A 12,736-nucleotide genomic window follows, 5' to 3' on the forward strand; every position below is an offset into this window, starting at 1 on the left:
CCATTTTCATTTATACAGTGCTCTGTGAACACAAATTAGTTAGCATAAATCAGTTAAATGACAAAAAATTAGGTGTCTATTTACTTGTGACTACTCAGTGTACATAGCATGACAGTGTTATTTGTAATAAACAAAATAGCAGTGAATACTATTACATATTAGCATGAGGTTTAGCTATACAAGCTTTTAACATAGCATTTAATGTTTAACTCTACATTGTTTCCATTATCTTCAAGTCCTAATCCAATTCCAAACAACACTCTAGAGTTATGGTACATAAAAAGGTATTGCATTGATAGCTTTCTCAGTTAACAAATGCTGAGTGATTAATCAAATTTTGACTAGATTTTGATTATTAAAATAAACATCGAAATTGATTTTATACAATTACTTAATGTCAGCATTTCAATTTGATTAGTACACAAAAACTGAGTGCTGTTTGTATGTTCACTCATGTATAAACACTCAGATCCACTGCTCTCATCATTATCTTATCCTGCATCTTCGGGGTTTAAAGAAACAAACATTTTCTCTCTTCTCAGTGTTGCACTATGTACTAAAACATAAAAATTTCAAATCTAATATATTTCATTTTGTGAACCTTCACGTGATTTTCATATTTGGTTATCTTTACTCCATACATTATCAGCATATTAGAGTATTCCTTTTTATTAGGTAAGAATAGTAAGTACTTGCATATCAGACCACTCTGAGACCTGCAGTAATCTCTGTTTGATATATAATCTTAAAGATCTTTATCTTTTGTATTGTACTTAGCTTCACTGATACAGATGTTATTTTTGGTCTATCAAGAGTCATTACACCCAGCAGATCAACTTATGTGCCTCCTGAATAACTGTATGTGGCAGCTGTGACCCTTTGACTAGTTTTACCTTGGATTACTGATTCATGGTGTGAAGAGGCCAATAGGCTCAACATGTGTCAATAACACCCAAAAGATGAAGGGGAGCCTTGTAGCAATGGAAGCACAAAAACACACTTTTTCAGTTCTTCAGAATACGTGTAAAATGGTTTGATAAGTGTTGTTTGTTAGTAACAACATGGCAATACTTTCACATGCACAGCAGTAATGAAAAAAATTTTCAGTCAGTTATACAAGGTGAGTGATATTCTACATATATATTCTATACAGACACACATGTTTACACTACAAATAGTTTACTAAATCTAATCATATTCAAAGAAATCAACAAGCCAAAATAACAAATTACCATTTTTTATTTATTAATGAAACAAACCTCAGTTTCATATTACTATAATTTCTTTCATGACATATTATTGTGCAAATGGCTACCAAATCATTTTTTTTATTTTTCCACATTTTTTATTCTAAAAATGATCTAATTAGAATAATCTTGATGAGGATTATTTATAAATATTGAATCCAATTGCAAGAGATTTATCGCTCAATACTAATTAATCTTCTGTTTCATTGCAGACGTAGTGTGACAGCTTGGTGACTGGCATGTCTTTAGAAGAACCAATATAGTTTTCCACCAAATGAATCAATTTTCTAAAGCTATGCAGACTGGTTCTTGTAAGGAAATAGGATATAAAGACTTTTCAGTTCTAACTTCTGGATGTAATGATCACGAACTGCTGATAAAAGAAAATCTAGATATTATGAATGAAATTCCAAGATGCAATAGAAATTCAAACTTGTTCCCCCTTGCTTTATTCAAATAATCTTGTTTTTTCCCCAAAATTGAGTGTTTTATCATTTTTAACACTATTCATTGTGTTATGTTAGTAACTATACTAAAGATTGTAAATTTGTTATTTTCATACATTTGCTGAAGATGGAATATGTGTAATTCTGAAACAATCATTGAAGATGTTTACAATTGCTGCCGTGGCTTTAGACAATGCATTAACTTAGCTTTGACAGGTTAACTTTTCTACTTTTGTATAACTGAGTATATCTTCAGCAACTGATTAATTAGAAAATCAGAACACCGCTTAGCACATCTAAAAAATTTATTACATCAGCCTCTCACGCCGTTTGCCAAACACAATGTTTATTCCTCTTTGTCTATTGCAAAACAACTAAGGCTGTCTTCCACTGTCCCTAATTGTGAACTGCCCACCAGAGGGAAGGCAACCGACTGGCAGCACCAACTGCAAGCTCTTTTTACCAAAGAATAGTGGGACTGACCATGACTTTATTAAGACCCCCACATCTGAAAGATCGAGCATGTTCGACGCCGAATTTCCTTTTCCATCCGACCCACAGACTCAACACAGCTTTTGGGTCGAGTGCCCTAACTCCCAAAGTCATGCCAGGCCCTCACGATCTTAACAAACATTAGCCATTACAAGTACCATTGTAGTCATAATTTAACTTGCAAAATAAACATACGGTCTTTCGAAAATAATAATATAACAAGTATATTATTTTTGTTATACAATTATTTCTACACATGTCAAAATGATTTTGTAAACGCTGTTCTATCCTACAGAGTCACGTGCGTGTTCTTCACCATTTGTGTGCATTATTACCCATTAAACATATGGAATTTATGCCTCATGACAATTATACGATAGGAAACAACAATTGTTCTTAATATTTGTTTCGAAATGTTTTTTCATTTATTTTGTGATTAAAGTAGTTCAATTGATTTTTTCTCAGAATATTCTTTCAGTGGTTTCTATACAATTAATCTGACATACTGTGATTAAGTGATACAGAAAATGTCTAAATGTTTTCCGTTTGGTTGAAATTAGAACGCGAAACGACTCACAAACCACTTTATACACGTGCATCCAGCACCAGTAAACTTCACTTGAGAGTTTGTACTAGTAAATATGCATAGTCACACTGCAGGATTTCTTTATCGTTCTAAAAGCCAGAAGCCATTGTAACAATGACTCACACGTTAGTACGACAGTAAAAGACCTATTAAAAAAGATTCAGTTAAAAGCTACACTTCTCTGCATTCAGTTAGTAATACATAAAATCAAAATTTCACCTTAAATTTCGAGTACATGAATGTTAATATTTTATATAAATGTGATAGAATAAATTATTAAAACTTTGGGGTAGTTGTATAATGCCATTTTTTCACTTTTGTGTGTGTGTGTAAATACCTGGCGAAAAATAAAATTACGAAATTATAGGCCAAACGTAAACTTCGAGGAAAAATAAGTTTGCGCGCAATCGCAAAATTTCCGAAACACTGATTATCTTAAATTCTGAGTACTGGTTGCAACACAACTTTAATTCTAGAACACTTATATATAATACACTTAACATTTTCCATTCGATATATGTTACGTAACTATATACCTAGACTATACTCATTATCATCACATAATTTGTTTATTTAATTTCGCGCAAAGCAACTCGGGGGCTATCTACGTTAGTTGTTCCTAATTTTGGAAGTAATAGACTAGAGGGTAGGTAGCTAGTTAACACCACTCTCCATCAACCCTTGGGCTGCTCTTTGTCAATAAATAATGGGATTAATCGTGACATTATAACGCACTCACAGCTGAAAGGACGAACACGTTCGTTTACAGCTTTTGAACTCGCGACCCACATATTGCAATGCGAGTGTTCTAACCACCAGGCCAAAAATAATTTCAAAAATAAGACCAAATAAAAAAAATCCGTTATTGTATTATATATACGTATTCTAATATATAATATAAATGTTATTTTCTTATCGACTATATTCGCAGATGTCTTTCTTTTGTGGAATGAAAGTGGACCCCCTTCCTTAAAAAAAATCTTGGTTGTTTTAATATAAAACATCACAGCAAATAAATATGCATTATTCTGTATTTGCTTAAAGAATATGTTGATTGCTGAATAGCTCGCTCTTTCAATTGTTTTTCATAATTTACTAGACATACACAGTGAAGTAATAACAATCTTACAATATGTATCACCTAAGTCATTAACCTAATGAACAGATCTGTTTACGACTAGAAAAATGAAAGTCTGCCTGTCCTCACGTGCCGCTAAAACAAGGCCTAGTACAGCGAGTTTGATTTATTGATTTTTCAGCACACACGTGTTGTGTTTCTAGTTTCTTCCAGCCTGTATTACAAAACGTAAGTGAATTAATCATTTAAGATGTTTTTCTTTTCTAAACCTTCATACGTATCAAAAACTTCTCGCTTAAAAGCTTATGTTTATGATATTTGTAATTATCAATTATTAAGTTTCAAGCTTATAATAGAATAAAAAAATCAGAAACGTTATATTTAAAAAAATTTTGTCGTACTGCTGTGTTTTTAAAATCTGCAGAGGTCATCTTTTAGTATTATCACTAGTCTTCTTGCAAAACAGTAAACATTGTACTTGTCTTTGTTTTTCTATAATTAATTATCTATCTCACACACTGACAAGAATTTTTACTACTTTTATCACATGAAATCTATGAACAATTATTTTTAACAACGTATTAGTTTCGGTAATAGTGTATGAAAGACATATCCCAAAGTATTAGTTTATTTAGTGACAATCCTATACTATTATTCTCAACCTCATCGACTCCCATTGGTCATGCTACACCACTTACTATACTGTTGAAAATTTTTTGAAAGGGCATGTTACATTGCGTATATGTTTCATGTATAATAGTTTAGGATTAAAGAAATTTAAACTTAATCCTGAACTGTTGTACCCAGAGGCGTCATTAGGCGCTGGTATACGGGGCCTGTTCGCCGAATCCCCAGTTGATGTCTTGAAAAATCAAAATAGAAAACCATGATCGATATCATACCAAGACGCCGAAATTTCCCGCGCCTATGGGCCAGAGCTCCGAATCTTTTACGCACCTAGCGACGCCTCTGGTTGTACCGGAAGTTCTCTACGATATCAAACGAAGGACAGTTGAACCCCCCCCCCCCAAAAAAAAACGATTCGGAACTAGGAATATCATTCTCATGTGCGAATAAGCGATTAGTTGAATGTAACTGATTAAGAAGCACGGCAATTAATTAATTAGAAAATTCCACTAACACTAATTAGAATGCTCTACCGAAAACGTGAGCATTATTGAAGAAAGAAATTTTAATTACAACTAGCAATAACAACAACAACAAAAACTTGTGTGAATTAAAACAAGGTACCTTTCAGAACACATGTTTTAAACTGTTCTTGGTTCATGACAAAGTTCTACATTTATTTCTCACTCATAATTGCTGCCTCAGTGGAGTTCTAAGTCATTTCTGCTTTTTCCTTATCTTCGGAAGATTCATATTTACTTTCAAACCAACAAATCAAAGTGGATCATGCCTGTTTATATGTATTATCTCTAGTCTCAGTTTATCTGACCAAACTCTATTAGTTGCATGTTATATGCAATATGTCAGCCCCTACTGAAGTTTGTTGTGTTTAGTACAGTGCACAAATCCAGACATACTAAAATATTGATTGAATGCTGCAGAAGATGAAGAGAGACTAAAGATACTTACAACTGCCTTACTAAGTGAAGATAACCCACAATACAACACCACACTTTACAATCTTTTTGATTCTTGTCTCCAGAAATTTTCACACAAATAGCTTGGGCCACAGACCTTCCTTTCTTTTGTATCAAATTAAGTCACAATAGCTCTTTTTCATCAACATTAGGCATAAGGTCTACAACCTTCCATAACTGGGATGCACCATCAACATTTCCATCCAGGGTAAATACTTTCCCATGTATGTACAACCTAGTATGTTTGTGGTACTTGAAAAGAAAGTAAAACAAGAACCATTACTGTGGTATCTGATCAAAGGAAGGTGATCCACAGACTGAGAGGTTTAAAAAGCTCAACAATTTTCTCAGCTCTATTCAAGAAGATATGCTTCTGTGGACAACTAGTAATTAAGAAGTTCACAACTGGTTCATTCCACAGATTACTTCAACCACCACACTGTGTGTGATTTTGCTGCTTTCAGCTTTACATCATAAAGAATTTTTGAATTACTTGTTCAGAGGAGGTTGATAATTAATATCTGTGTGTAAGTTGCAGAGCTGACCAATATGGATTTTTGGTTATGTTAAATGATGTGCTTATAGCAGATAATGCTCTTACTAGCAGCTCCTAAATATGGTATTGCTGCTCTATTGTTACAAAGTCAACTTTTACTGGTAGGGTATCGATAAAGATAGAACTAACAATGTAGAGTTTCTTGGCTATGACAAAGTAATTATTTTGTCACCAATACTTTCTTGCTCTAGCACACAATTAGGCTTAATGATAGTTTTAACTTCATTAGGGCATTTCTTGCAATTGTTCAGGTGGTTAGTCATTCCAGTAGCATTAAATGCATGCATTTTCCAAAATAGTTAAAACCTTACCTAGAATAATTACAACTGAATTTTTTTTGTAGTTTCATTATTAGTAAAAAATATTTCCTACTCTTAACAATAATTATTTTCCTAACTTTCTTCCTAAATTATTTATGTTTCCCATCATATGAATTACAGAGCTTAGAAATTGAACATATCAACTTCAGTTCTAGCTGCACCTCTTTCATATACTTGTATATAGAAAGAAGACCAAGAAAATATATAAAATGTTTTAGCTGGCACCATCTAGTGAGTGCAGTGAAAACTATTTACAATAAATAATTCAAGGTTCCTAATTAGATTGCAGCACTATGCGCAAAATAGGTTTACTGTAAGTGGTGAATGTTCACACAAAGCAGTGCTGCCTGTTGACCATAAACTTAGTCTCTGATATGTATAGTAATGAGATAACAAAGCTTTCCTAACTAGACTGTGCAACTACTGAATGATTCACCCCTAACTGTACTTTGAAAGTGTTGATTTTACTGGTAATATTGGTGATAATGTTTCTAACCATCACAACAGAAACAGTATCCTAACTCTAAATGAAATAAAATGTCAAATAAACAAAAATTTTCATTCACACACAAAAAACATGAAACATAGACTCAAGATTTGTACCATCTAAAATAAGTTCTATGAAAGATAAAAATTTAGAATTTTACATGAGTGAAAAATTTGTAATTCTTAATTTTCCTAACAATAAGAAACAATGTAAATATGACTAAAAACAAGATTATAATAAAATAAAGATAAAAATATTTACTTTTTAAATGATTTAACTTTTTTTCAAGTGTAGCACTGAGCACAATTTGGATAATAAGCTATAAACTTCAGAAGACTGACTTGATGATCACTAACTTTATTAGAATCCCTTTTTCATCGTTATATGAATCACTTTTCTTAAGCAGAATTTCTTAATTTTTGAATATGAAACACACATTCTATATCTACTTGCCATATACGTCTCAGATTTAATTTTTCTGAAACTTGTGTTTCATATTAAACCATACAAATAATGCTTGCATTCTGCTATGTTACAAAATTTGAAGTGTGGCTATTTTTCCTGCTAAGCAGTCTTTCAGAATTTCAGTATTACAATCAATATAAACAATAATAAAAGTGAGACAGAGAACCATGTATCCCATTAACATAATCTCTCCATCCACCAACTTAAATGTAGTTAATCACAGTCATATCTAACAAATATTTAAGCATGGTTTCTTTGTTTAAATACAAAGCTACACAATGGGCTGTCTGTGCTGTGCTCTTCATGGATATCAAAACTAAGTTTTTAGCATTATAAGCTTTCAGTGTTACCACTGAGCCACTGGAGGACTTTTAAGCTTGGTGTACACTACATCATGGAGCAAACCATCACACAAATTCAAAGAAAATAATTTTTCAAAATAAGCCTAAATCTAAACTTCAAAAGCATAAACATATTACCCCTAATTGTCAGGTTAACATTTTCATATTTCCATTTCATAACAGTTTTAAGCACTGTAATCAAGTCCACTTTAATTCTACACTCCTGAAAAAAATCAAGTTTCTCTTTTCAGTTCAGCTGTTGATATCCTTCTTGTAGTATGACAGTTTCCAGCCTTATGGAAAATTACAAGGAACCTTACTTTTAAATTCAAAACGTTACAGAACTATTAGCTCTTTTCACCACAAATAAACTTTAAAATGACTTCTTTGAGCTTCTGTAAGTAACCATGTCTAACGACAACACCAATGCTCTTCTCATAGAAACAAGTCCTTTCTAAATTTCCATATCTTATGTGCATTACATTATATTTTTCAAAACAAACTCATTTTTATACCAATCACCATGATTGCCCACATCCTACTGAATAAGAGAAATATTTAAGTGTATCAACCTTTTCCAATATCATTTGCTAAGCATGTAGCTAATGTAAACAACAAAGATCCCAAAACAGGAAAATAAGAAAAATGCCTATATGTAACCCCACTTTGCTATCTCCCACCAAGCCAATATACTACTCCATAACTAATGGCTCCTTATAAAATTTCTAGAAGGCAAGATATGCCCTCATAAAAATAAAAACAAACAAACAGAAGCTCAATCAAAAAGATAATTGTTTTAACCAGAAATCATCTAATACCATCCTGAGTAGTTGCTTAATGCAAACTTTTCAAATGTTACTTTTATTTATTTCTAATAATAACAGATTCTAACAACAAAAGTAAAACTACCTATAACATCATAAGTCTACCAACTCCTTTTAAAAATATGGATTTCATCGACATTCAATCGTTAAAAATTTCCCTGATGTGAACTGATTTTTTAAAGATACAAAAACCTCCATGACCTCCTTGCAAAGTTTATCCCTGACTTTGTAAGGTAAATCTTACCAGGGCTGAGGCTAAAACTATGGAAGTTTCTCAACTTTTGTAAAACAAAATAAATGAAAGAAAGTAGAAACTTTGAAAGAAATTGATCAGCTTAGATAACTCCTCTTCCATCAGTAAAAACAAACTTGTAAATAAATCGTTTAGCACTTCAAACATTTTCCTTTCCTCAGTATAATAACATTTAAGGACAAGGGCCCTGTTGGTTCACTGAGGTTGTACCATCCACTTAAAAAAAAACAACTCAAACCAAGCCCAGTTCTCTTAAATATTTATAGAGCCTTCCACTAACTTCTTTAAATTTACCACATCCACCAATACCTGTGACTCTCTTTTGCCGTTCATATGAAGTAAAATCCTTTGTATCAAATTTGATCTTTTGAGCTATGACATTTTCATAGTATCTTTGTTCTACCCTCAAATAATAGGTTTTGTGATTTCTTTCTGTATCCTCCACTTTACTAGAAATTCTAATTTACCCATTTTGAAGTCTTTCCTCCACCACTAAGAGGAAATAAGTATAAACTTTAGAAACCCAGATGCACATATGCTTCTAGGCAGAATTATTTCTCTCATAGATTTGTAATTTACATAACCAATTAAAGTTTTGTGCTTAAAGCTTGGATTTATTAAGACCATCAGAATCAAAATTTGATAAAAAAGCTGTCCAACTTGATAAGGTTATTAATTAATGTCTTTAATTTCATATTCACTGTCTATTTGGAAAACTAGAATTGTAATTATATATTAAAAAACTAAATTTTGAAAGAATTCAGGCTAGCTTGTAATCCTGCCTAAGGAAAACCCTAAATGTTGGATTTCAGTTTATTTTAAATAAATATTTGATTAATGTCTCTAATACATTACCACTCTAGAAATAAAAAATAAAACTTTTCATTTAACTTCTTCTTTAACCACTGAATAGGAGTCTTAAAAATTATATTACACCTGTTTGTTTTTATCTGGTTTTCACTACACCATTCTGTAGTTATCAAAAACAAATATGAATATTAGAATCTTTAATTCAAACTTTCCATTATTAAACTAATTTACTGAAACATACAGCCTACTGGTTCTTTAACGAAAAAAAAAAATTCTTGTTAAAGTTTTAAAATTATATTTTATAGTCAGTTATACTTGTATCAAAGTTGTGTGTGAAAATTAGTAAACATTTTTCATATAAACAGGGCAATAATTAGTGCCCACATTCATAATTTTAGATTTTAAACCTTTCACTGCATTAGGCCATAGGACCTACAGCATGATATCTGTATGTTTGTGTACCCTGCCATATACAGCTATGGCATATTACTATCCCTTCTTTCCCTCAACCCCATACAGATGTATTTGTCTTGGCTAAGCCTAAGTTGTGCCTTTGGAGAATCTTCAATATTTCCAGTGGTTAGATAACATGACAATGTAATGGACTACCAGACATCTTCAGCAAGCTTACATTCTTTCACAGAAGTTTTTGATAAATAGTGGAGCTTTTTCAACAACTGCTGTTTTAATTCTTCAAAACAACAACAACAATAAAAACACAAACAAACAAGATCAACTATGCTCTCACTTGTACAAGATCCCCCCCCCCCCCCATCATTTCAATAAAATCAAAGCAATGAATGCAAGTGAAGCCTCAGATTTATTCAAAATAAGTTTTCAATATTGGATGCCTGTAAAGAAGAATAAATTGTGTATATGACAGTAATAGAGTTAAAAGAATTTCATAAAAGTGGCTCTTTAGTGCTACAAACAAATAAATGAATATCACATCACAAAATAAAGATTCAGAATCACAACCTTTGTTTATGTGGCTCTGAAACTATGTAGCAAAAACTGCAACACTATAACAAAATTACAAACAAACAATTCTACACAGGGAATAAAATCTGATATTACATCGAAGGGGTTACTAAAAACCAAAAGTTTGAATGTTAATATTTCAACAAAAAGCCTTATTAATGACACTTAGTTACTAATCATTACAACTGTCAGTGTCAATGGACATATTTTAAATCATACTATTTATTATTCTAAAAATAAAGTTTGTAACTTTTCAATATTACTAAGTCATGTATTTGACAGTTAAAATAATACATGGCGATAAAACAACATATACAAGTCTTGTTCAATGAAATGAAAACCATTATTTCGATCCGTTTCTAAACATTCTTGGCCTAGGTCCTATCAACTACTACTACTAATACTACTGCGGCAATGACAAAAAGCCAGCCGCGTTGCCGTTAACGCGTTCACATCTTTTTCTGGTTTAAGGCTAAGCCTAGAAATATTATACTAATACTAGCGCAACATTTAGTTGTACAACTGTAGTTAAGTTATCACAATTAATTTTTATATTACATTTCTTATAAACCATAGCAAGCTTTCAATGTTTTTATTCTTTTTTTTTTACCTGAGCAAACCCAGTCATTCGGAGAATTTTCATTTTTTAATGGTAAATTAGTAACCTTCACACAATTCATCAAGTGTGGGCATTCCATGACAACAGATCTTCTAACGTAGCTATCAACGACTGTTCAACGTTAGAGTTCTTTCCGTTCCTTTCTTCTAAGCCTATACATGAACTTTGCCAATAGACTTTTTGTTGGCTCCGCAAAGTGTGCCATCTGGCAAAATTTTTCTACAAGGTGAAGGAAAGATGATTTTATGAATGAAATCATTTTTTAAACTAGTGTTACTGTTTAGTATAATGTCTGAGAATTTACATGATTATATTTGGTAGAAAATTAGTATATATTAATTGGTTTACTCATATATCTTGTGGAATTTAATCAATATAAGTAATACACATTTTAAACCACAATTATTTATTATTGCAAAATATATTTGTTTTGCAATAATTAATACTTGTGGTTTAAAAGGCTATTACTTATATTAATAAATATATTATTAGATTTGTTTCGTCTTCTGTAACATAACAGAAAGCGCATACAAATGATTATATATGGACAGCATAAATGGGGAACTTTTCAAAGTAATAGATAATTCAAGATATAAGAGCTAAATTTCATATACTTTTTCGTATTTTATATTTCAAAATAAAAGGATCATAATATATTTCTATTGTAAGTTTATAGTATCAAACTAATTTTATCTAACGAAGTCTAGTGTTTTCCATATTGTAATGAAGCGCTTCTAATTAGCGACTCAGTATATAGAATTAATAATATGCTAAATAATAAAGAAGGAGTAAACTTAAGTGTATTTTTTTGATGATCCAGAAAAGGTTTATATTTGTTTTTAGAACAAAGCCACACCGGGCTATCTGCTATGTCTACCATAGGAAACTGAACCCTGGATTTTACCGTTGTAAGTCCATAAACGTACCGCTGTCAAACCGAGGGACTTCAGAAATGCTTTCACGAAAGGTGAAATGTTACTCCTTTCTAATGACGTAACCATGACTAAGTTTTGTTTTATGTTTGTTGTGAACCACAAAACTACACAATGGGCTATAATTGTTTTTAATTTCACATATTTTAACAAATATATTTCTAATATCTTGTGAGATATTTCTTTCGGAAAGAAAATTCCATCAAAGTTTTTATATATCATACACTTAAGGTGCTGGTTTAGTATTTGAGAATAAACCCATTTAAGTTTGTTGTATAAAGTTTCTGGATATTTTGTTTGTTTATTTTAACGCAACGGTACATAATGAGATATCTGCGCTTTGTCCACCATGGGGAAATTGAATCACAGATTTTAGCGTTATAAATCCGCTGACTCACTGGGGGGAGGGGGCATTTCTTGATAAAACATCATCACTTTACCAAGCTCCTCATCAAGATATTGCCATTCGCACAGTTTATCTTACCATTATCATTTACAGATTACTATTACAAATATAAATATTCAAAATAACACAGAACTCCCGAAATAATATTCACTGGCATTATTATGAAGATTGCTAAGCGAAGAGATGTTACTTGTATTTGTAAAAATAAGTGAATAAATAACTAGAAAGAACTATGCACATCATATTGTTGCGTCAGCGAGTCACATGACTAGTGTGACGCCACGTTTCT

At 31.7% G+C, this 12,736-nt stretch overlaps 1 protein-coding gene across 2 annotated transcripts in view; it reads right to left on the reverse strand.

The window, feature by feature from the left end:
* LOC106460857 (ubiquitin carboxyl-terminal hydrolase 3-like) overlaps nucleotides 1-11,286 on the reverse strand; it is a 39,483-nt gene extending 28,197 nt beyond the window's left edge. For both annotated transcript variants that reach the window (XM_013920602.2, XM_022387658.1), the window contains exon 1: nucleotides 11,101-11,286. In XM_013920602.2, the coding sequence (XP_013776056.1) occupies nucleotides 11,101-11,188 (88 nt within the window). In that variant the 5' untranslated portion in view covers nucleotides 11,189-11,286. The remainder of the gene's footprint in view (nucleotides 1-11,100) is intronic.
* Between the last annotated feature and the right edge of the window lie 1,450 nt (nucleotides 11,287-12,736).

The sequence above is a fragment of the Limulus polyphemus genome, unplaced genomic scaffold (assembly GCF_000517525.1).
Source record: "Limulus polyphemus unplaced genomic scaffold, Limulus_polyphemus-2.1.2 Scaffold849, whole genome shotgun sequence".
NCBI lineage: Eukaryota > Metazoa > Arthropoda > Merostomata > Xiphosura > Limulidae > Limulus > Limulus polyphemus.